General features: G+C 33.4%; 2 protein-coding genes across 2 annotated transcripts in view; both read right to left on the bottom strand.

The window, feature by feature from the left end:
* Window positions 1-1,024: 1,024 nt before the first annotated feature.
* Window positions 1,025-2,652, bottom strand: LOC149553116 ((R,S)-reticuline 7-O-methyltransferase-like). Its single transcript, XM_089788631.1, has 3 exons — window positions 1,897-2,652; window positions 1,755-1,819; window positions 1,025-1,654 (listed from the first exon to the last, which is right to left on the bottom strand). The coding sequence occupies exons 1-3, from the start codon at window positions 2,600-2,602 to the stop codon at window positions 1,355-1,357; spliced, it is 1,071 nt and encodes a 356-aa protein (XP_089644757.1). The 5' UTR covers window positions 2,603-2,652; the 3' UTR covers window positions 1,025-1,354.
* Window positions 2,653-12,048: 9,396 nt separating this feature from the next.
* The window catches only part of LOC149553115 (nucleic acid binding / methyltransferase), a 115,517-nt gene continuing 102,056 nt past the window's right edge, over window positions 12,049-25,509 (bottom strand). Inside the window, exons 3-4 of the mRNA XM_089788630.1 lie at window positions 15,511-15,592; window positions 12,049-12,585 (exon numbers count right to left, since the gene is read on the bottom strand). Of these exons, the coding sequence (XP_089644756.1) occupies window positions 12,434-12,585; window positions 15,511-15,592 (234 nt within the window). The 3' untranslated portion in view covers window positions 12,049-12,433. The remainder of the gene's footprint in view (window positions 12,586-15,510; window positions 15,593-25,509) is intronic.

Here is a 25,509-nt window from a genome sequence, read left to right as displayed (position 1 = left end):
TTTTAATCACTTAATTAATGTTAAAAATGTTTACTTTTATGATTCCAAACCATAATCTGATGACTTATCACTATTTAGTAAAATATATATTATGTTTTTCAAGAATAAACAACCATCAAAAGAAATCCATTATTATCATTATTTATAAAAATATAAATATATTTTTATTAGGAATGTATACTCTAATAAGAAAGATATTGTTTTTGAACCAAATATGTCCTTGTTTAAAATTAAAACATTTTTTAATAATCATAATGAGAGATTGTTTCTAGAAGGCAAGAGAAATAGAACAAGACTTCAAAATTAGAAACCAATTTGCATCTTCAAAATGCTAAGTGCTAATTTTATTAGCCCTGTCATTAATTTGATTTAGAAATGTCAATTTATACATTTTATATTGCTATCCAATATCAAACAATAGTAAACACCATAGTTGTGAAACTTGTCGAGTAGTTCTAAGAAAGGACATTTTCAATAACTAGCCTTTCATCTGGTATACTCAAGGGCTTTGACACAAACTTCGTTATTTCCTAAATCACAACAAAAATTGTTGCATTAAACTTTCAAGCACGACATTTTTTTTTTTCACATCTTCATTGAATTTATTTGGTGTATCCCAACTTGATTGTAGCTGTGAGAAATGGCGGTTGTATTTGAGCACAGTAAATTCGGCAGACAAAAATACCAAAGGCACCCATTTATATCCATTTCATGCTCCCATAATATCAGTTTAATGTGGCCATGTGCTTGCATCTATACCATTTAATGTCTATTTTTATTCTCATAAATGTATTGGGTGGCATCTATATCTTTTAATGTCTATTTTTACTGAGAGATGTCATTGCTTTATTTCTTCAGAACGAATAGAATTGTCAATAAATGGTATTATTCAAAAGTGTAAAATTTGTTAAAGATATAGAACTTTAAAAAAATATAAATTAACTACAAAAATATCTTTAAGTTTGATGGGTCTATTTAAAATTAGAATGCTATTGAAAAAATAGAACAGGAGAAACAAAGAGGAGAAAGAAAGAACTTCCAGCTTATTTTTTATTGAATGATAGATGCCAATTTATACTATAGCTTGACTCAACAACATTCCTAAATGACTCTTAATTAAATTGTCAACAAACTGCTTTATGATTGACAACACTCATAAACTTAACACTAACTTAAACTTATAGACACCTAACTTAACACATCTACGATAAAAACTTGATTTAAACTAAAACTCTTTGACTCAATCCTAAACTATATTTGTGTTCCCAGCAACTCAACAAGACTTCCACATAGACAACAATTATTATTGACCAAGGCTAGAACATTAACTTCAACAAATACATTTAACAAGCGGCTAATAAGGAAAAGCTTCAATTACACACTGCAACGCTGGCAACGCAATGACATTGAACCGTGGAAATCCTGCTTCCACCAACACATTCTTCCACTCCTCCTCACTTCTCTCTTTCCCTCCTGAGCTGAGCGCAAGCATGAGCAAATCAAACGCAAGACCAAAAGTAGGATCCATCGCCGTCTTCTCTCGGGCATTCAGAACCGCATCCACAATTATCACCTTCCCATTCTCTGGAATCGCCTTTCTGCATTGCTTCAGAATCTTCACGCAGTCATCGTGCGACCAATCATGCAATGTCCACTGTAATATTTCAAGAAAACAAAGGAGAAGATCCAGATTTAAAAAAACACCATAAAAAAAAACTCCACTTTAATTGTACAAAACCAAGCGAAGCAGCGACCTTCATGAATACAGCGTCTGCGAATGGCACATCTTTGAACATGTCGCCTCCCACATGCTTCACCCCTGCAAGTTAAAAAATGATTACATTTTGAGGCCATGAAAGAGAAGGCGAGTCAGTTGTATAGTAAAACGTATCATACCCGGGAAGTGTGGAGCCGTAGCTATGACGTGGGGGAGATCGTAGTTGATGCCATTTATACTCGGATATGCCTTCACGATCTGTGCGAGAGTGACTCCGATGCCGCCCCCCACGTCGACCAGGGATTTCAAGCCGTGGAAACCGTCGTACTTAGACAAGATGGCTTTCATCGCAATGTTGGCGTTGCAGGCCATGGCTTCGTTGAGCTGATCGTTGTACGCCGGGTGCGCCGCAGCGTAGTCAAAGACGTTGACGCCGTGAGCCTTCTCGAAAGGCACGCCACCTTCCAAAACGCACTCGTTCAGATGGTGCCACGGCGCCGCATTCTGCACGTCGTTCAGCATGAGTAGCATGGCACTAATCGTGACCGACGGCGCCGCGGCGCCGCCTTTCACGAACCACTTAGAAGCCGGCGTTAACCCGTATTTCAACTCCACGCCCACTTCGGCCCTGAAGAAATTCTTGGCGACGAGGAAGCGCAGGATTCTGAAGAGGCAATCGATGTCGGGCTTTTCGCTGGGAAGCTCCGCCGCGATTTGGGAGAGAGAGAGCGTTGCTTTGGGGCCGTAGCGCGCAATGATGTCGGGGATTCCCAGCAAAACGACGGCTTTCACTGCCAATGAGTCGACAAACGCCAATGTGTATCTCCATGCCTCCGCTTGCCCGGCGAGCTGTTCTTCCTCGCTCTCGAACATTTCTTCACTCATGCTTCCAACTTCGATCAACTCTCAATCGTTGAGATATAATGGGCTTTAAGGCCCGAGGCTTACAGTATAAATACTAGTTTGTCACGTGCTACAGTTTCCAATAGTGTCTGCTGTTTAAGGGCGGCTCAAGAATTCTAGAACATTTTATTTGTCATGTATCTGCTGTTTAAGGGCGGCTCATGAATTCCACAATTAAGGTATAAAATGATGCAATTCCACAATTACTCTATTGTCTAGGTTTCAATAAGATATAAAATGATGGGTGGTCCAAGAATTTCACAATTAGTATATTATCTACGTTTGAAAATGATGGATGGGTGGGACAAGAATTCCACAATTAGTCTCTTATCTACAACGTATAAAATGATGCAATTCCACACTTACTCTATTGTCTATGTTTCAATAAGATATAAAATGATGGGTGGCACAAGAATTTCACAATTAGTATATTATCTACGTTTGAAAATGATGGATGGATGGAACAAGAATTCCACAATTAGTCTCTTATCTATGTTTAAATAAGATATAAAATAATGCAAGATAATCTACCATTGTCATCAATCACAATCAAATGATGCACGGTAGACAAGCATTGTTATCAAAATTACTTATTTTTTTCATGTCTAAGAGTGATTGATTTAAACATGAAAACAATTAATGTTCAACGGTCGTCTCACATGGGAAAGGGGTCGTTTCAGCGTGTTCAGTGGTCGTTTCACGTGGGATAGTGGTCGTATGCTGTTTAATCAAGGTAAATGGGCATTATTTAACAATGCAATTATTAGTCACACCTTTCTCCTGCTTTCTGTTCGCCTCCTTCACTTGGCCACACTTTTGTTTGAAACCCCAAAAACTTTTTCGTATGTGTTTTCAAACTTTTAATTTTCTAGTCAAAAGCGATGGACATCAGAGAGCTCGTGTTTGACGCCGAAGCCGAACACAACCCAAACCTTGTTACAAGTGATGCTATAGCTTGTTCTGGTTGCTAGAGATATGAGGCTTGACAGGAACTGTAGGGGAATCTCTTGGAGTCATTGCAGGTGGAGAATGTAGGCGCCGCCCCTTCCCTTATAAATCGCTTGGGCATCACTGTGAAAAATGAAGCTCAGAGAGTCATCTCGATTCCTCAAGCCACCTATGATGTCGCCCTACTTTCTCTCGTCTGCCTAGATATTATAGTGATTGGTAAATCTGATTTGATTTGAGATATTATTTGTAAATCTAATTTGATTTTTAGAAGTCGAAACCACCTCCATTAACTAACAAGTTGTTTTTTGTAGTTAATAAATGCATAATTGATATTATCATAAGATAAATAATATTATAGATATTTAAACTTAATATATTATTTAAGATATATATAAGAAAATAAATAATATTAATAATTATAGATATTTGATATATCACATAGTTTCTTTGTACAGATTTAAGATATTTAATTATCATATTTTAAATCAAAGTAATAAACACAAAAAATAACCCTTAAAAATGTAAGCATTTAATTCAAAAAGAATTATATAATAATAACATCTTCTTAGTTCTATGTAATTTTCAAAAAAAAATCAAGATAATATTTTTTATAATAGAATAATAGAATAGTTCTTATTACTTAAATGCAATAAAAACATAAAATGAATGCAATACTATTGCCTAAAAGGCAAGTACTAATAACTCATTACTTTTAAGTAATAATAATTGCAATAGTGAATATTAGTTATTACAGTTGACACGTGACTTCTTTCCGGGTGACATTTACAAAATTGCTTGAGCGTTCCCCAAATCTACCCAAAATTCATCTTGGGTCATTGATCTAAGTTGAACGAACAATGATCATTTTGGTTTCTTACAAGTAATCATCATTAGCAATTAGTGATGGGACTCATTAGCAATTAGTGATGGGACTCGTGTATATGTTCTAGAAGTTTTTTGAGAATATAGGTTCTGTATTTCCCCTCTGGTCTGAAATAGAACTAGTGTTGTTGATCTATGGTGATCTAATAGTTTTCGGGCCTCAATGATATTACAATAAACTAATAATAACATGAATCCAAAGCTTCATTTGTTAAATTAAATATTAATTACAAGTCAAATGTTAAACCTCAATTATTTAGTTTTAATTTAATGTTAAATAATATATTTTGCTTCTTACAAATTTACAGGAAAAGTTTCAAAAAAGCCAAATCACTAAACAGGTCAGCAAAACAATAAAACCAAAATTATAAATGGGACCATGAAATTTCCATTGATATATATATATATATATATATATATATATATATATATATATATATATATATATATATATATATACATACAATCTATAGCCAAATGTATGTACAACGATTGTAATAGGATATAACAAAATAGAAACCAAACAAAAATGTCAATAGGGATAACGAGCCCTAGGAAAACCCTAGTGATTTTCCCCTGCATCTATGTACAAATCATAAAAAATGATTAAGTCTATAAATTCTTGAATCCAGAAATTTCCCTCCACCTCATCTAGATAAACCCATTTTTTAAAGAAAATCCCTTTCAATTCGTGCACATTTTCTATGGCGCTTCAACTGTCCAGCATTCAAGCTAAGATGAAATGGTTGCATGGCCACATTCTAACCAAGTTGTAGAAGTTTGTGGAGTTCACTTTCCTAAGAGATCCAACCCGTAATTCTACATGAACAACATCCTCAACATCGTTGCCTAGGTTGTCTACTTTAAAGGTCTTCCTCAACATCATCACAATGTTGACCCTTTTTCCTCTAAGGTCGAAGAGAGAGGCTAGAAAATGAGATGTAATGTTTGTGTTGACACAATACTTGTTAACATTTTCCAGAAACTCGTGGTTGAGCACCATTTTCACAACATGAAAGATGAAAGGCCCAACCTCATTGCAAATTGACTCAAGGTTTTTATTAAGGATGTTGTCTAAAAAGGCCTTTTGTGCCTCTTCCAAGTTGCATGACAAATGAATTGGACTATCCATCTTGATTCTTAATTTAAGTAATAATAATTGCAATAGTGAATACTAGTTATTACAGTTGACACGTGACTTCTTTCCGGGTGACATTTACAAAATTGGTTGAGCGTTCCCCAAATCTACCCAAAATTCATCTTGGGTCATTGATCTAAGTTGAACGAACAATGATCATTTTGGTTTCTTACAAGCAATCATCATTAGCAATTAGTGATGGGACTCGTGTATATGTTCTAGAAGTTTTTTGAGAATATGGGTTTTGTATTTCCCCTCTGGTCTGAAATAGAACTAGTGTTTTTGATCTATGGTGATCTAATAGTTTTCAGGCCTCAATGATATTACAATAAACTAATAATAAGATGAATCCAAAGATTCATTTGTTAAATTAAATGTTAATTACAAGTCAAATGTTAAACCTCAATTATTTAGTTTTAATTTAATGTTAAATAATATATTTTGCTTCTTACAAATTTACAGGAAAAGTTTCAAAAAAGCCAAATCACTAAACAGGTAAGCAAAACAATAAAACCAAAATTATAAATGGGACCGTGAAATTTCCATTGATATATATATATATATATATATATATATATATATATATATATATATATATATATATATATATATATATATATATATATATATATATATATATATATATATATATATATATATATATATATATATATATATATATATATATATATTACAATCTATAGCCAAATGTATGTACAACAATTGTAATAGGATATAACAAAATAGAAACCAAACAAAAATGTCAATAGGGATAACGAGCCCTAGGAAAACCCTAGTGATTTTCCCCTGCATCTATGTAGAAATCATAAAAAATGATTAAGTCTATAAATTCTTGAATCTAGACATTTCCCTCCACCTCATCTAGATAAACCCATTTTTTAAAGAAAATCCCTTTCAATTCATGCACATTTTCTATGGCGCTTCAACTGCCCAGCATTTAGGCTAAGATGAAATGGTTGCATGGCCACATTCTGGCCAAGTTGTAGAAGTTTGTGGAGTTCACTTTCCTAAGAGATCCAACCCCTAATTCTACATGAACAACAACCTCAACATCGTTGCCTAGGTTGTCTACTTTAAAGGTCTTCCTCAACATCATCACAATGTTGACCCTTTTTCCTCTAAGGTCGAAGAGAGAGGCTAGAAAATGAGATGTAATGTTTGTGTTGACACAATACTTGTTAACATTTTCCAGAAACTCGTGGTTGAGCACCATTTTCACAACATGAAAGATGAAAGGCCCAACCTCATTGCAAATTGACTCAAGGTTTTTATTAAGGATGTCGTCTAAAAAGGCCTTTTGTGCCTCTTCCAAGTTGCATGACAAATGAATTGGACTATCCATCTTGATTCTTAATTTACAAAAACAAGAGAAAATAATTAAATATTGATACATGAACTAAACTAGAGTAATTGAAGGCAAATTAAATAACCTATAGAGAAATGACTACCATACCAATTAACTAAATTAGACTAGAATTTATTGATTGATACCACTACCAGACTAGTGACTACCAAAGGCAAGATGAGAAATGATGAAGAAAGAAGCTCGATTGCCTATAAATAAGCTCGGGTGCCTAGAAATTTATTAACCCTAACCATTTGTCCTTCTAGTTCAATTGTTTTAAATGATTAAATCTTTGGAAATCTTCCTCATAAATGCAGATTTGTGCCAAAAAAGACATAATGCATGTAGAGCCGATGGAAGAGGCAATGTCACCAAAAGTGAAGAGATCTATTTAATGTCCATTGCAAGTGGTATGGGGTGGAAGGACACATGTCACCATTCTAGAGAATTCAAAAGGTTGAGGTTTCACTTGAGATGTTGGACCCGAAATAAACATTCAATCGTTGATATATAATTATTGAACGATTCAAGGATGTTTGATGCAGGTTGGAGAGGTGACATGTAATATATATTAGTGTTGGATCAAATACCAATACGAACAAGTTTAAAACATTTTCCAAAAATCCATCGCTTTAAAGATGCAACGTAAGCCAACGACCAGGTTTGAATCTTTACCCAAAAGATAACACAACCTCACTCTAATCTTAATAAAATACTTACTAACTAGAATATTAAATTAAGAATCTAAAAACTTGATTTGTATATTTACACAACTATTGAAAGTAAGAGTCAAATACATAAATGATTACTATAAAAGACTTGAGTTGAAAAGAAAACATCATGCCACAAAAAATTGAAATATCAAAAAGGGGTATGCTTCTCATTATATTCTTTGTATTTTCTTTACATTTCATCTTCATATTTATATATACTATACCAAAAATAGTTGTGGTTTCCCTAAAAAAGGGAAGCAACAAGCCCCCAGCAATCAACTACATTTCTAATGATGTTAAGCAATATGTCTGCATGTTAAAGAATGTTTTTTTACCAGTTGTCATTCTGCCATAAATGCAACAATATATTCCATATATGTGTAATCCTTTTGATATCTCATTTTCTTATCAATCCTTGACTTAATATTGATAATGATCTTTTGATAGTTTGACAATTGATTTGATAACCATACAATCAATTTCTAGCCTTTCATTCATTTAGTAATCACATATCGTTTGTAGATGATATGACCTTATTTGTTGTCTCGTGGTGCACATTTGCCAACACATTATATATTTTTTTCATTAGAAGTGTAAATTTTCCTCACACAATATATAAATTTTCCATTATAAGGGAAAAATTGTCTCATACAGTTTTTTTTTTTTTCCATTAAATGGGAAAAATTACCTCATACATTATATATATTTTCCATTGCAATGGACAAAATCGCCTCTTACATTATATTATTTTCCTATCACAAGGAAAAAAATCACCTCAATTTTATGAATTTTACTATGGTCAGAGTAAAATCACCCCTAAATTAAACTTTTCCCCACATTGGAAACAAAATTGCCAAAAGATTTTAATTTTTTCCCCAAAAATAATGTTAGATTCACCACGATTTTTTTTTTTTTTTTTTCAGAAGGGGGTTTCTTAAAGTTATTCCTGCACACACACACACACCCCTAAAGACATATATATGCATGTGTGTCTAACTGCATTTGTACTTTGAGCTTCCATAAGTTAGCCTTCTATATCAGCTAGAACTTTACCTTTAATTATTTTTACATATCATCATATTTTCTTTGGCATATCTTCCTAAAAAGAAATGAATGTGTCCATCACAAATTGAAATTTCTTTACCAACCATAACAAGAAAAAACTTCCTTACATCTTTCGGCATTGTTGTGGGATTAAAAAAATGCTTCCTTGTAGGTCCTTCCTATGAGATTCTTGTATTGATTTGAGGGCATTTCCTTACTTCAATTGAGCTCAAGAATTGATCCTTCCCCTTCTATGGAGATCCTCTCACAAATGTCCAATTGAATGACAATGTTGACATTTAATTTTAATCCCTATCTCTTTTATCACGAGGGTTGCACAAGTTGATGGATGCAAATTCTTGTAGACATTTTGAATTCACATTCTATTAGTTATTTGTCTACCTTAAAAAATCACAAAAATATAATATATTCTTTATAAAAATATAATATATACTTTTATCAATGAAGATAAATAAGGTAGACCATTATTTAATATTATAAACTTATGTTTATTATATTTCTTCTATTAATAAATTCAAAATATATTTAAATAATAAAAAGTAATAATTAAACATTTGGTCAAAATATATCTTTAATATTTTATAATATTGAAAAAGTTATCTTATAAATTTTGAAGAATACAAAGCACATTTTGCCCAATCTATATAAGATCTTATAAATTAGACATAGAGCACCTAATATTTCAAAAATGAAAATAAATGCATTGAAATTAAACAAAGTAAAGTTTAGGAAAAAAACACTACGCACATATTGGTGGCACATCATAAGAATAAAACAATATATCTACAAAATTGTTATAATAGCTTTATTTTAATCACTTAATTAATGTTAAAATTGTTTACTTTTATGATTCCAAACCATAATCTGATGACTTATCACTATTTAGTAAAATATATATTATGTTTTTCAAGAATAAACAACCATCAAAAGAAATCTATTATTATCATTATTTATAAAAATATAAATATATTTTTATTAGGAATGTATACTCTAATAAGAAAGATATTGTTTTTGAACAAAATATGTCCTTGTTTAAAATTAAAACATTTTTTAATAATCATAATGAGAGATTGTTTCTAGAAGGCAAGAGAAATAGAAAAAGACTTCAAAATTAGAAACCAATTTCCATCTTCAAAATGCTAAGTGTTAATTTTATTAGCCCCATCATTAATTTGATTCAAAAATGTCATTTTATACATTTTATATTGCTATCCAATATCAAACAATAGCAAACACCACAATTGTGAAACTTGTCGAGTAGTTCTAATTCAAGTTGCTAGGTGAGTTACCCAATAACTCACAAACTATTTTTTGTAAAACTCGTGTCAAATTTTCATTATAAATCTTCGAGTCATTGCAAAAAAGTCATTCTTTGTCAATAACTTGTCCAAATTGATATAATAACTCTCTCTTTCTTGTTAAAAAATGTCATTTTCATGTGTTTGGTGATCTAAGGCACATAGCAACACAACAAATGGCACATAAGGCGTTTATGGTTTCAAATGCCTTATTTTGGACTTGGCAAGGGGGCTCCACCCTCAACCCCACCTTATATCATGATAGGGAGCACACTTGCAGCATTGCCCCTAAGCCCCATACGTGGCACTACCCCTTGATCCTTATAAATCATGGAGTCATTGCAAAATAATCACAATTCCTTTGTCACTAGAAACTTGTTCAAATCCATACAAAAAAAAAAATCTTGCTTGTTAAAAAATACATTTCTATTTCATTTTCATACGTGTTTGGTGATCTAGGGTTCATAACACAACAAATAGCATTAAAGGCTTATGTGGTTTTGAAGACCTCGTGTTGGGTTAACAAGGGGGGGCTCCACCCCTCAACCCCTCCTTGTAACATGTCAAAGAGCACACTAGGTGCATGTTCCCGAACCCCATAACTTACCCATATCAATTGTGGATTCATTGCAAAATAATCACAATTTCTTTGTCAATAATTTTATAAGCTCCATATATTTTTTTTTTGTCTTGCTTGTTAACAAAACATGCTTTTCATTTCATTTTCACATGCATTTGGTGATCTAAGGCACATAGCAGTACAACAAATAGCACTAAAGGCTTGGTGACACTCAAACCATTATCCATGTAAATTGCTTTAATAAGAATATGACCTAATTAGTAATGCTTAAAAATATGCTATTTCTTTTCTTTATCCATGTATATCGGATATTTATGTCCTATTTGCAATTGCTTTTAAGGCAATTATGTTTAGATTGATATTTGATGTTATTTATGAATCTAAAACTCAATAAAAATGTGTTTTTTTTTTTTTTCCAAAATATATAAAGGGCATAAGCCGATAAGAAAAACAATGGTTGCAGCATGCATACCATATTGTAGCTTCGGAAAAGTAATAGAATAGGGCTTTCATACCTCATTGTAGCTTTCTTAATATGCCTGCTTCTTTTACAGCATCTGTAGTTACTTTCTGCGTCTTTCTTCCAAATGCAGATTACAGATATTTAAAATAACATTTTAAAATTTATATTGCCCTAAATCATTCCTGGAGAAGCCTATATAGCCAATTATTGCTACGAAAATTAAATACCTTAATTCAAGATCAACTGGGCCGCTTATTCTCTTTATACTTGTTATCCATCAGATTGTCATTTACTGCACTCGATCAATTCCGTATAATGCACTCTACTGAGATTAAATTATTAGAAATGGCAAACCATGTTATTGTTAATGTCCCGGTCTTATAGCTATAACCACAGCCATGCACTTATATTTATTTCCAAGATTGATTGCACATTACCATTTTTCATTTTCACGTATTCATTACTAGTAGATTTAGATGCTATGTCCTCTGCCATCAGCTAATCATCCCAATCAATATTAGATTTTGTTATATTTTACTGTTGCCTCCTTGTCCCCGTAGACAAATTTCATAAAGTATAAATGTAGTTAAATGAATATAGTGAAAGAATATTATTTGCACGTTTGAAAAAGACAATCCCCCCGTTTTTGCAACTGAAACTTCAAATGAAAATAAGCCCGCAATGCAAATTAGAAAAAAAAAATCACAAGAAAGAATTTATAGACCTTGACAAGCTAGATTCGCCATTTTGTAAAATAAGAAAACAGTTTACATACACAATCAACTTATCTTTACAAAAGGGCAGTAGATCATATATATGTCCTTTGCTATTCGTGTTTTAGTTGTTTCTTTACTTGAAACAGCCAAGCCTAAACTGTATTTTAAGCAAAATATCAGCCTTCAATCAGTGACAAAAAACTGAGTTTGTCAAAGCACGATGCAGCCCCAGAGCATCTCCACAAAAGGGGAAAGATTTAAACTTGAAAACAACAGCCATGTATAGAAGTTACCTCATTGCATTTTACAAAAAAGAAGTCTACCACCAGATATATATTGACCAGCAAAAGGAAGCTCCTTAAAGCAACTTTTACAAGAAGCCTCCCACCTACCAAGAATTTCTTCTGGGTCATCATTTGAGAATACCATAGAGTAATTACCTATTTTGTTGTGAAATCTGGACGGAAACCTACATCTTTGTAGATTCAAAGTTCCAATTCAAGTCCTTGGACTTTTGAGCAAAAGAACATAAATAATTTACATCATTGCATACCATTTGCTAACAATTTTAAAACTATAAATGAAATTCATCAGCTAAATACTAAGCAGCCATATAAAGTTCTTTGACATGAAAATTACTTTTATCCAGAATTCTCCCACCCACCAAGCCGATCTTCTGGGTCATAATTTGTGAAAAGCACAAACTCATTGCCTAACTTGTTATGATGTGTGGGCCGGAATCCACATGGCTGGAGATTCAAAAATTTTAGTGCAAGTTGTTCTTGAACTTTACCTGAAATGCAAATCAATCAGTTTTAATGAAAAGAATATTTACCTTGATTAAAACTAAACATCCAGTTCATTCTCGGAATAAAAATAATGCTAGTTCTAGCACTAAATTCCAACATTTATCTCTAAATTAAAAATAAAATGACAACTTAGAAATGGATTCAATGAGAATATTATATGTAAATAAAAGTATCACCATTAATTATGATTAATTCTCTGGTAGATGAAAAGAAAAATTTATTATAATATCAAGAATAACCAATATGGCTTTGATTCTTATTTAAATTCGCTGTTAGGCAATACTATTGCACCAGTGAAACTTAAGTGGTTATTAAAAATTTGTTGGTCAACCAGTTACAACTAATCACTTTTATTGACAAAAAGAGTTATTTTATTAAAAGTGAAAGATTTTTAACTTTTATAAATCAGGGCAAGCAGATCTCCACAATCCATGAGATCATCTGAAGTTGCTTCTCGCTTTGATTGTATAGATGTTCTTGCATCAACAATCCGCATCACACTCTATGATCCATCATCAGGACAAACATGAAAGAGAGCATATTCTCTCTCTCTCTCTCTCTCTCTCTCTCTCTCTCTCTCACACACACACACACACACTCACATGGTCATTCTGATTTTTATTAATCATCGAGACTATTTTTGCTGAAGGGAAAATGTGTGAATTAAATGATTAAAAAAAGTTATGCACACAAAACAACTTAAATTCTTAGTTCCAAATTTAACATCTATTTTCAAGCTACTTGTCGCCCAAGCCACAAGCGATCTAGTAACTAAATGAAAAGTACAAGATGAGTTAAACATATGTGCATCTAAGCAAACTAAACATACGAGTATGTTACACATGTACTACTACATATGAATTACCTGACCAGCATGTACCTCAACTATACTGAAAATTAAGAGATTGGCTATTAAAATATAATTAATAAATTAAAGTTTTAGTGTGTCCCCAATTTCGTGAGCATCAGTGTTTTAAGGATTGGCCTACTAGCTGACCCTTGTAAGCTAGTATGGTGAATTAAAGGGTGTCCAGTTTAGGTATCACAGAACGTTTCTGGTGGCAGATGTCAGGGCTTGCTCAGGATTGTTCCTCATTTGAGTCAAAATGGAACACTTACTATTTATAGTAAGTATCTATTTCAGGGTGGTCGGGATTTGCCTTTGGTAGGGGACCTGAGAAGCTTGGTGGTAGTGTTAGAGTCTTGATAGCTTCAACAAAGCTTCTTTCCAGGGACTTGCTATTTATAGTAAGTCAAGTTCATGCAGTTGCTATTTTTGGCAAGGCACTTGGTTGTTTGACATTGTTGATACCTGGATTATCATTGGTACCTTGGAGAAGCATTTTTGGCCAGCGTGCAAGATTATTTTATTATTAATAAAGTGGTACTTTATTAATAATATATATTTAAGGGGAATCATAAAAGTCATTAAGTGCATGGGCTAAGTTATTTGGTTAAAGAGCATTTAATGATCTTTTTATAATTAATTCATGTATTGGCACGAACTTTGAGGAAGGGGAAATAAATATTATAATTCAAATGCAATCAAGATAAGAACTTAATTTCATGTGAGGTGTGAAGAAGCTCCAGGGGCGAATTGTAGTGAGGAATTATATATTCCATCTAATGCAAAAATTGAACCATCCATTTGTGCTTTTGATTTTGGTAATTTGGTGTGAAGTTCAGAACCAAGGGTTTCAGCTTTTTTAATCTAAAGAATTGTGAATTCTTTCAGATGTCATTGCACTCTGAATCAGCGATTTTGGGCTGGTGAATTGTGCCTGAGAGTGGCTTAATCCAGAGTTACTATTAGTATTTGTTTCAAATGGTGATCAAACCACAAGGAAGAATCCAGCGTTTTTGACAGAGATTTCATACAGGGCGTAAGTAGTATTTTAATGCAGATATTCCATGCTATATCACTGTGTGCTTAGCAGGGCTGGGCCACATTGTGATGACAGATCGCAGAAATAATTCATAGGCTGCATATGGAACCCTTTAATGTCTTCCGTGGCTCTTTGGAGCAGCTTCCAGGCAGCAATGAACATATTTGTAGGGCTGCAATTCAGTTAGACAAGGCTTTTTGACATAGAGTGCCTACCTCATCATTCCCGAGCTTCAATGTTAGATAGTTTCAACGAGTGGTGTCTTCAATGATTGGATGACACTGGTGCATGATGGCAGTTACAGGTTCTCATTAATAATCTCAGATATATATTTAACAGCATTCCATGCATATTTGTAATTCTGGTTTTGTAATAGAATGAATAAGTTGTAGGGAGAATTGCTTAGTGATGAGAAAGATGGTGGCTCAAAGGATAGTTTACATAACTTCCATGCATTTGTTTATGTTTCGAATTGCAAGAATTAATAAAACAAATAAAGCAAAGCATACTCATTCAGAAATCAAAACTTCTTCATTGCATGCCAACTATTTGACAAAATGTCAAACATCTGGAAAGTATAGCAATTCAATGATTGTCAGAGTTAGAACCACTTGCGTTTCTTACAGTGGTATCAGAGCTTGCATGCAAAGTGAACATCCAGAATCGAAGTTCTACCCTGTTGGAATCATTACATTTAGGCCTTTCACTCGTTACTTTCCCTTTTTGAGTCTCTTATACATTCTTTCTACTTTTCTATTTTTGCCGAAAATTCCATTTACCTTCATCTTAGCTTTGTAGTTTTTGTCAGACCCACTACCCATTCTTTGCACCTGCGGTATTAACTTATTTGTACCTAACTAAATTACTATTAGGTATCGAAGCCCTTGTTTAGAAAAACAGTACAAAAACTTAAATATGAAACATAAGCAAGATAAAAGCATGCCCCTTAATAAATCAACTAATTAAACACCATATACCAGAAAAGCTTCACAAATTAGAATTAATGGATCTTGAAAAAAATACCTGTTAATAAAAGCAAATAAGAATTCTTCTGATTTGCAAGCAATTCCATTGTCTTACACATCTTCAAGAGGCATTCTTCACTCTGTAATTCCAATGAGGGAAATACATTCAAAATGCATTCTACAAAATTTATTAATTAAATAATCTTTTGAATAAACCAAGAAAATTCAGGCACTCCAGATATTCAGCATCAAGATAAAAGCCATAAAGTTCAGACGAGAAATTGGCTTTAGCCATCAGGTAAACAGAAAAAATCCACAACTTGCAGCTTCTTGAAGAAAAAGGAATTTAATTTATTCTAACCTTGAAATATCTTCACAATCAAAAGAATTATATGCAGTACAATTACAGCCTCTTATGGACATCATATTATATATATAAATGCACAAAATAAAGGAAAACACTATCAACTTAAGAAAGACTCTGCAAGCTAAGAAAGACTTCTGCTCTTTATAAAAAATGCCTCCCTCATATTATTATGGCTGATGTATATCATGCAGGAAAATGCTAGGACTCAAAGGAATTAACTGTGCGACCCATTGACAAATGCCACTCAATGATCACAAGACAAAACAAATTTAATTTGGACAGTCAGCTTAGTATTAGAGCATAGATATTTAAAATAATTAGTGATCAGTTGTACATTTATGTTGTGGAATCAGTTAAAAGCAGGCATAACCACTACCCAGATTCAGAGGTGTAAAAAATGTAAAACATTAAATAATGCTCTCTAATTATTAGCACACCCTATCATAATTTTCAGTTGTATCAGAGCCCTGGGAGCCCAAGGTACATAATGATATTCCCAAATACATTATATGCATCAATGAGGTAAATATAACAATCAATTGAAAAATATTTGATATAAAGTTAATCTATTTACTAAAATTATATAGAAAAGTAGATATAAAGTTAAACCATGAATTATTATTTATAGCCTACTTTCGAATTAAAAATTGGGCATCAAGGTGTCCTCGGGGGCTCTGCAACTTGGTGGCACGACACCCACCAAGCGTATGAGCCCTAAAGCATTTAATGCAAAAGTTGGTGAACGCAATTTACAATGCATTCAAAATCGCCAGGTCTGCATCATTCATACTTTGTTGTTAAGCAACCGCCTTCCACATGCTTGGAGAAACCAATGACCAACCCTAGGGTGGGAAAAACCTCCGTGCAAGCATTGAAGAATGACCCAGTCATTCTAGATGGAGCCAAGCTCGAGCAGAGGAAAGGAGAAAGCTTTGGAGGAAACCAGTCACGAGATTCAAGTAAGAACCCATTGTCCTCTTCTTGTATCCTCGTTCCAAATTCGCAAATGCAGTCTTCTCTTAAAGAGATCTTTAAACTCCACAATACTGCTATTTTCTTAGCCGCCCAAGACCCTGACAAACTACCCTCAAGAGCCTTCTTGAATGAATGGCTTCACAATGTTTGGAGTAGGAAACTTGGCTTCCATTTCTCCTTCCTTCAAACAATCCAAAAAGGACTTTTCATTGTCTTCTTTAACAACCCAAATTCCTAGAAGCATGTGGTTGAAAAACAATTATGGAGAATTGGATACTCTATCTTTAGAGTTATTCCCTGGTTGCCAAAGGCAGTTACGGCTGAAGTATTAGCACTCTCCACCCCTAGATGGGTCTCTATAGGAAACTTCCCACCTTTCCTTTGGAACTTGATTCCTTAGGCACTAGAACCCCTTGGCAAGGTCATCAAAATTGACAAATCTTCCTCTCTGATACCACACTCCAATGCCAGAATTCTGATTGCTATCAACCCCAGTAAAGAATTTCCCAATGAAGTGGTTTTTGATATCTAGGTGATGGAGCCCTATTTTTGCAAAAATCAAGGCTTTCATTTACGATGTTGGAAAGTTGAAAAAGGATAATCATTAACGTCAAATCAAAGCTGGGCACGAAACAAAACTAATAATGCCAGCATTATTAAAGACAATACAAGATGCTCATTATTGATAAAGATATATGTCATGTCCTGAAAAGAACTTTTGCTTGGTGACAGGGATATTTAAGTGACTAATGCAAACATGATAGTGTTTTATTGCAAACAATTATCTAAATAATCAAATCCGTAATCAATGTTCTTATTTTCTGTGAAGATTCAAAGAGATACAATCTGATTGGATAGGTATGAACTTTAGCCTCTGATATCAAGTTCAGTGGATGGCATGGACGTTGGTGACTTGCAGTCCCATATTCATTACGCTGGAGGTTATAGCGAGGAAAATCCTGTCATACAAATGTTCTTGAGAGCTATTAAGAAATTTCAATCTGTAGCAGCAGAAAAGGTTTTGAAATTTGTAACTGGCTGATCAAGAGGATCAGTGATGGGTTCCATACATTTGGAGCCTCCATTCTGTATCCAAGGATCTTCTTCTGATAAACTTCTTGGTAGCTTCAGCAACATGTGTAACTCTTCTGAAACTCCCTCCATACAAAAGTAATGAAGTTCTGGAAAATAATTTGCTCTGTGCAATAATTGCTGAAACATGATTTAATCGAAGCTAAACAGTATCTCAGAACTATCAGAGTGATGACCCTTCATGTAGGCAATTGAAATATATACACATCCATTCTATATCATGTCCACAATATACGGGGTCTTGTCCCAAGTGATATGATGGCGGGACCAGAACATGGAAAGAGGGCATGATTCTCTGCAATAGCACCTTTGAAAATGTGTTTATCATTAAAAAAGAATTGTGCAATAGATATGTCCACAGCAAGAGTTCCAATACCACAATTCTGTCATGAATTATGAGCATTCACGAAGCTTCTAATATGTTGTGAATAATCTCTGGCACCCACTCTAATATACACAGCTGTAAATTACAAAGCGTGCAGACAAAGATATAAAAGTTGAGATGAGATATTTGCCCCCACGTTTGGGCTTACATATAACCTTGTCATATCATCAAAAAAGTCTAGAATCACTGCTCAGATTGAAGAATACAAATGTTATAAGGAATCATGTATGAATGAAGACCAATATCGAGATGAACATATTTCCTCAAGAGACCCTATTCTGATAAGCTCCATCACTCCTCCGCGATATGTAATGAAAGGAAGACTGAGAAACATATTTGGAAGAATATAATGCCCACATACTCCAAAACGAAGCCAGACTATTGAATGGAATGTGTTGAATGAAGAGAAGAAGATAAGGCTTGTCTTGTACATCTGGCAATAACCGAACAAAAACCACTAATCATAATGTGATGATTCATATCTAACAATTCGTTGTGTTATTATTGCAGGTGAGCAGGTGGTTCTCACCAGGATGTAATGAGTCTATAATAAAGTGCGTCGGTGACAAGAGGATCTAAACAATCAACCATGGAAAAGTATTGAATGAAGCGTAATATGCATCCCAAGAGCCCACGCAGATTCAGAATGCGAAGATTGCAACCATAACAATAACGTCTCCTGAAGAAAAAAAATACACGACAGGTGATGAAGTTTGAGTATATTGAGAGAGATGCGATGATAGTATATTGAATGTTATCGGCCAAGCCCATGTTTATGCGCTCAAACAAATAGTTACATTTCCTTTAAGCCGAATTATATTATAAGTTACATTAGAAGATCACAACATTTAGTCATTTGTTATGGAAGGGTGCGGTGCTTGAAAATGCAACCAACATCTTTTAGCCATTTATAAATAGGAGATTCAAAATCAAAACAAGACGATTCAATTTCATATTAAAAAATTTATATTTTCTTATGCAATTTTATATATTATATTCCTTCATTGGTAAAGGAATGAATTTTTGAACTAAGCTCCTGGATTCTGGATTACCAAGCAAATTTATATGCGATTCCGAAATTGAAATGCAGTAGGTAGATCATCTGTAAGGAATGTCTTTATTGCAATTTCATTTCCGGAATTGACTTTGATTGCCCATTTAATCAAGCACTAGTCTTTTACTCTTGATTCACAATCCATATGCTGGCAACTGTTTCATTTCTTTCCATTGAGGAATTAATATATTCATTTGTTGCATTCATTCTCTATTTAAAACATTATCACATTTATACAATCATTTACTTTTATTCTTAATTCATAAATCGCAACTTAGAAGTTTTCTATAACACTTGTCGTTTTGGGAAACTTCCAATACATTTGCGTTCTAATCAATCTGCTATAAGCATCCCGGGCTCAAGTGTTTTGTTCAGGATTAGGTACACCTGCCTTGGTTTTGCAGAGCCAAAAGTGCAGGGGATTTGGATCGCATCGATCAATCCCGTCAAATTGGCCTTAATCGGTTGGATATCCCAACATCGAGCAGGCAAGGCTCATAGGATTCCAATCTGCGATTTTGGGAACCAACACCAGAAACACAAATACATCTGTCCTATTACCTGTTGTTCTACATTTGGCCACCACAAAATGCAGGTAATAGTATGAAATTTTTTCAAACTAGTTTCGCATTTCTCTAAGTTGAATTTGTTATTTGATTGCTTAATGTTGATCAATCAATCAACTCCAATTCACGTAGAAAATTCTTTATCAAAGGTTTTCATCAAGTCTTTTTCTTTTTTTTGACTGTCAAGCCTATGCTTGATTTTTGAGGCCTTCATCATTATTTTCTTCATTTTTTAGTGTGTTTATTGGTTTTTAGTCCTTTGGTTTTGCTCAAATCATTTCTTTTGGTTTCCCCTTCGATTTGATCTAACTTGGGGCTTAATCGGAGTTGTCAATCAAAAGATATGACCAATTTCATGCCCAAAAAGTGGACCTTTTTGATGCAGCTGCACAAATTAAAAATATCATGTTTTATTTTTCATTTGACATTTACTTTTTGAAAAATATAACTTAAATTCACTTTATGTTATGTTTTTAAATTACTTTATCAATTAAATTTTCACTTAAAGTAACTATAGTGCACTTTATGTTATATTTTTAAGTTGAATTTACTTTTTGATTTTTCACTTAAGTGACTATATTAACTATATAGTTCAATTTAATTTTTGATATTTAAATCAAATGTTGTAGCAAATATTACTTACTAAATGATATTTACATATTATATTGTTAATATGATAATGTAAATATAATTTATGTCCAACTTAAGTAATATTTTATCAAAATTTAATTGACATGTGCTTATAAAAATCACTTGAATGTGTAAAATCACTTAAAAGTGGAGCTTTTTCGTGCCATTGCATATAAAATCACTTAAAAGTGAAGCTTTTTGATGCCATTGTATGTAAACTCACTTAAAATGTGCAATGACATCAAAAAGTTAAGCTGCATGTGTTATATGCATATGCACCAAAAAGGTGAGCTTTGCCTTGAGTTGCATATGCATGTAACTTAAAGATGTCTTTATAATCAAAAAGGTGTGTTTTGCACCAAAGGCATGTAATTGCACTTCCCTAACCCGTTTTTGGGCAAAAAAACATATTTTTAAAACATGCATATGCACCAAAAAGGTGTGTTTTTGCCTTGGGAGAGCCCATTATAAAACATGTAATGGCCTTTAAAAGGTGTGTTTTGCTCTATGTTGCATTTTTAAAACATGCAAACACCTCTAAAAGGTGTGTTTTTCTCTCAAACACAATGCATTTGATCTTCATGAACCCATTTTTTAAAAAACTCCATGCGTGTGCCCTCCAAGATCTTGCTTTTGCTTGGAATTTGCAAATCTCTCCATTCCATGGTATAAAATTTGTTCCATAAGGGGTGTTTTGCTTTTTCTAAGTTTTTCCAAACACTAAATGTCGAGATCTCATGCAAAAAACATCATTTTTGACTCCATTCAAGAGTACGTTTTTGGCAAAAAACCCTGAAAATTGTCATTTTAGCTCATGTTTTTGCTTGGAAAAGAGGCATTTTGGCTTGTTCATCTATTTTCTGTTAAAATAGTGGCTCTCTGATAGATAAACAATTACAAATAATGCTTGTTGGTAAGTTCTAAATTTAAATTATGCAGAATATAAGTACTTATCTCTAACAGTGACTTGTAGCAAAATCTTTGACAATCTTCCTCCTTCAGCAATGGTTAAAGCTCTGGATCATTGTATAACAAAATGGTGAAGGTGATAACAATAATATTAAACAATACTGATATTTTCCTACAGGTACTCGAGTGCCTTCAATCGATGCTTTTCCCTGCGGCAGTGAATGAGTATATATATATATGCGGTGAGAAACATGACGCCAAAGAGTCATGTCTCTACGTGGCCCAAAAGCCACGTAGGGACATGCCTCTTCAGAGGCATGTTAGTTAATAACAACTGTCAAAAACATTGTTATAAGTCGTCGCCCAATAACAACTCAAGGGCCCAATAATGATCAATATATAATAAAGGCAAAGCACGGGGTATGAAACCCGATACAAGCAATATAATAAGTCGCTGATAATATGAAGTTGGTCAACAATATGCTTACTTAACTGTCAATAATTCAGATGTAGGACAGAGATATATGTAATAGATTGAAGAACTCTATCTCCTTGAAGAACTCTATAGTTAGAACAACTCTATATTGAAGAACTCTATCTATAGTTAGAACAATCCTAGCTATTGCAGCATCTAATGGAGCTATTGCAGCATCTAATATTGAAGAACTCTATCTCCTTGAAGAACTCTATCTCCTTAAATAACTCTATAGTTATAAACTTGTTCAACATAAACTTTCCATCCTTTAGATGTTGCAATAGCTAGAATTGTTCTAACTAAAGTATACCTGGCAACAGGGGCAAAAGTTTCATCATAATCAATACCTTCCTTTCGAGAGAAACCTCGGGCTACAAATCTTGCCTTGTATTTTTCAATACTACCATCTGCAGCATGTTTAATCTTGAACAACTATTTGGAAGAAACAACTGATTTATTTTTGGGTCTTGGTACAATGTCCCATACATCATTTTTCAATATAGAGTTATATTCTTTAATCATAGCTTCCTTCCAAGATTGATGTGAAAGTGCTTTTTTAACATTAGTAGGTTCAGATTTTATGAGTTCAGATAGCAGTACAACATAACAGGATTGATTTCTAGTCCTTTTGCTTTCTAGAATTACATCATCTAGTTCAACTTAATTTTCTACTAACATTTTTCTGGCCCAAAAGGGTCTCTTCTTATTGGTATGGTTGAAATTTTCTGATTCTGTATGATTAGATATGGAAGAGATGTCAGAATTATCTTCCCTCTCAATTTCTATAGTTTGATCTTCTTCTGAAATGGATTCATCACTATTCTTAGAAATTTTAAAAGTGGTATCTTCTTCAAATATTACATCTCTGCTAATCTCAATTGTTCTTTGCCCAGGAATGTAGATCCTATACCCTTTTGAAGTTTCACTATAACCAATGAATATTCCCTTTTTCCCGGAAGGCTCCAATTTGGTTCTCTTTTCTTTTGGTATGTTAATATAAATTAGAGATTTGAATATTCTCAGGTGGCTTAAATCTGGTTTAACACCGGAAAATACTTTTGAAGTGGTGTTTTCTAATATGGAGTGAGGGCAACGATTTTGAATGTAGACAGCAGTATTGGATGCTTCAGCCCAAAAGGAGTAATGAAGATTTTGATCATGTAACATCGCTCTGGCTGATTCAACAATCGATCTATTTTTTCTTTCAACTATTCCATTCTTTTGAAGATTATACGGTACAAAAAACTCTCTCTTAATCCCAACAGAAATACAGAAGCTTTTAAAGATATTAGATGTGAATTCACCCCCATTGTCAAACCTTAGGGTTTTGATCTTTTGTCTTGATTGATTTTCAACTAAGGCTTTAAACTCTTTAAACTTGGATAACACCTCAGATGACTCCTTTTGTTTTAGAAAATAAATCCATGTTCTCCTAGAGTAATCATCAATGAAAATTAGATAAAAATGACATCCATTAAGGGAGGGGACTGACATAGGACCATAAAAATCTGTATGAATCAATTCAAAAATGCTTTTAGATTTATGATCACTTTTGGGAAAGGAATGTTTAGTATTTTTACCTAAAGCACACCCTTTACAAATACTTGAATGATTTCTTTTTAGATTTGGTAGGCCTTTTACAATTTTACTTATAGATGATAAGGCTCGAAAGTTAAGGTGACCCTGTCTTCTATGCCAAATTTTAGTGGAATTTGACTTATCATTACTAAGGGTTAAGTTTAACTTTGGATTTTGATTATTACAAAGCTTATAAAAACTTCCATCCCTGACTCCTATGGAGATGGCTTTCTTAATAGATGAGTTTTTAGTCCAAGATAGAACTCTATCTCCTTGAAATGCAATTTTGTACCCTTGATCAGCAAGTCCGGCGATGGAGACAAGATTTATTTTAATCCCTAGCACATATAGGACATTCTTGAGTTGAAGTGTGATTTCAGCATTCAGTTGAATAGAACAAGCACCAATTCCTTTAATAGGGTGAGAGGAATTATCTCCAATAGTTACTTGTTTTGATTCATGATTTGAGAAGGTTTCAAACTTATCCTTAAATCCGGTGATATGACAAGAAGCTCCACTATCTATGATCCAGGTGTTGTGATTAGTGCTTAATTCGCTTAAGAGAGCTACTATAAATGCATAATTTTTTTTATCTATTTTCTCATTATTTTTTTCTTTAACTTCTACTAAAGCTGCTTGGATTTTCTGTTTTTCTGGACATGCATAATAGGAATGACCAAGCTTATCACATTTAAAGCATCTTACTTTGGACCAGTCATGTTGTTTGTGAGTTTTGTGATTTTGTTGAAATCCTTCTTGTTATTCTTGAACTTTCTTTTCTTATTTGATTTGGAATATAATGCTTGGATGTCACCTTCTTGGTTTTAAATTAGACCTCTGGAAGCTAGTCTAGACTCCTCTTGAGTGCATTCATTCTTTAGTTGATCAAATTTTAGAAGTTCAGGGTGTGAACTTAAACCTCATATGAAGGTTTCCCATGACAGAGGAAGACATCTAAGAGCAATCATGCTTAGTTCCTTATCATCCATTTGACTTTGCATAGTAGCAAGCTGATCCTTTAATTCAGTAATTTTAAGGAAGTAAGAGGTAATGGATTCTCCATTTTTCATTTTTATGTAAAGTAGATCTTGTTTCAGAGTTAATAATCTACTTGTATTGTTAATTTCAAATGTATTTTGAATGGTGGAGAACATTTCAAATGCGGTCTTAAGATTGGCTATAGATGAAAGTATATGATCCTTTATTGAATCTATGATTATTTTCATTGCTTTATTATTATGCCTTTTCCATGATGTTTTCTCGAATTCATTTTCAGGCATGGGTAAATTTGTTTCAATGTGATTTTCTAATTCCATCTCTCTTAGAACTATTAATAGTCTGGTTTTCCAAGATGAGAAGTTTGATGCTCCATCTAGCTTGTCTTCTATTCTTACGTGATTCACCATTTTAATGCTTGATAAAAATATTTTCCTTCCTTTACTTTGACTCAATTTTAGAATGAGTTTTTTGTAAGAGTTTTCTTATGAGTACTGCTCTGATACCATGTTAAAATAGTGGATCTCTGATAGATAAACAATTATAAATAATGCTTGTTGATAAGTTTTGAATTTAAATTATGCAGAATATAAGTACTTATCTCTGACTGTGACTTGCAGCAAAATCTTTGACAGTCTTCCTCCTTCAGCAATGGTTAAAGCTTTGGATCACTGTATAACAAAATGGTGAAGGTGATAACAATAATATTAAACAATACTGATATTTTCCTGCAGGTACTCGGATGCCTTGAATCGATGCTTTTCCCAACTGCAGTGAATGAGTATATATATATATATATGCAGTGAGAGACATGACTCCGAAGAGTCATGTCTCTACGTGGCCGAAAAGCCACGTAGGGACATGCCTCTTCGGAGGCATGTTAGTTAATAACAACAGCCCAAAACATGTTTATAAGTCGTCACCCGATAACAACTCAAGGGCCCGATAATGATCAATACATAATAAAGGCAAAGCACGGGGTATGAAACCCGATACAAGCAATATAATAAGTCGCTAATAATATGAAGCC

The sequence above is a fragment of the Cupressus sempervirens genome, chromosome 6, assembly GCF_028749045.1.
Source record: "Cupressus sempervirens isolate cs-2001-9-10 chromosome 6, ASM2874904v1, whole genome shotgun sequence".
Classification (NCBI taxonomy): Eukaryota; Viridiplantae; Streptophyta; class Pinopsida; order Cupressales; family Cupressaceae; genus Cupressus; species Cupressus sempervirens.
This window is presented reverse-complemented; position numbering and strand designations above follow the sequence as displayed.

Coding starts and splice junctions, on each gene's coding strand:
- LOC149553116 (XM_089788631.1), bottom strand. CDS start 2,602: ATGAGTGAAGAAATGTTCGAGAGCGAGGAAGAACAGCTCGCCGGGCAA. Junction 1,820..1,896: donor TACGGCTCCACACTTCCCGG/GTATGATACGTT, acceptor TTTAACTTGCAG/GGGTGAAGCATGTGGGAGGC. Junction 1,655..1,754: donor CAGACGCTGTATTCATGAAG/GTCGCTGCTTCG, acceptor GAAATATTACAG/TGGACATTGCATGATTGGTC.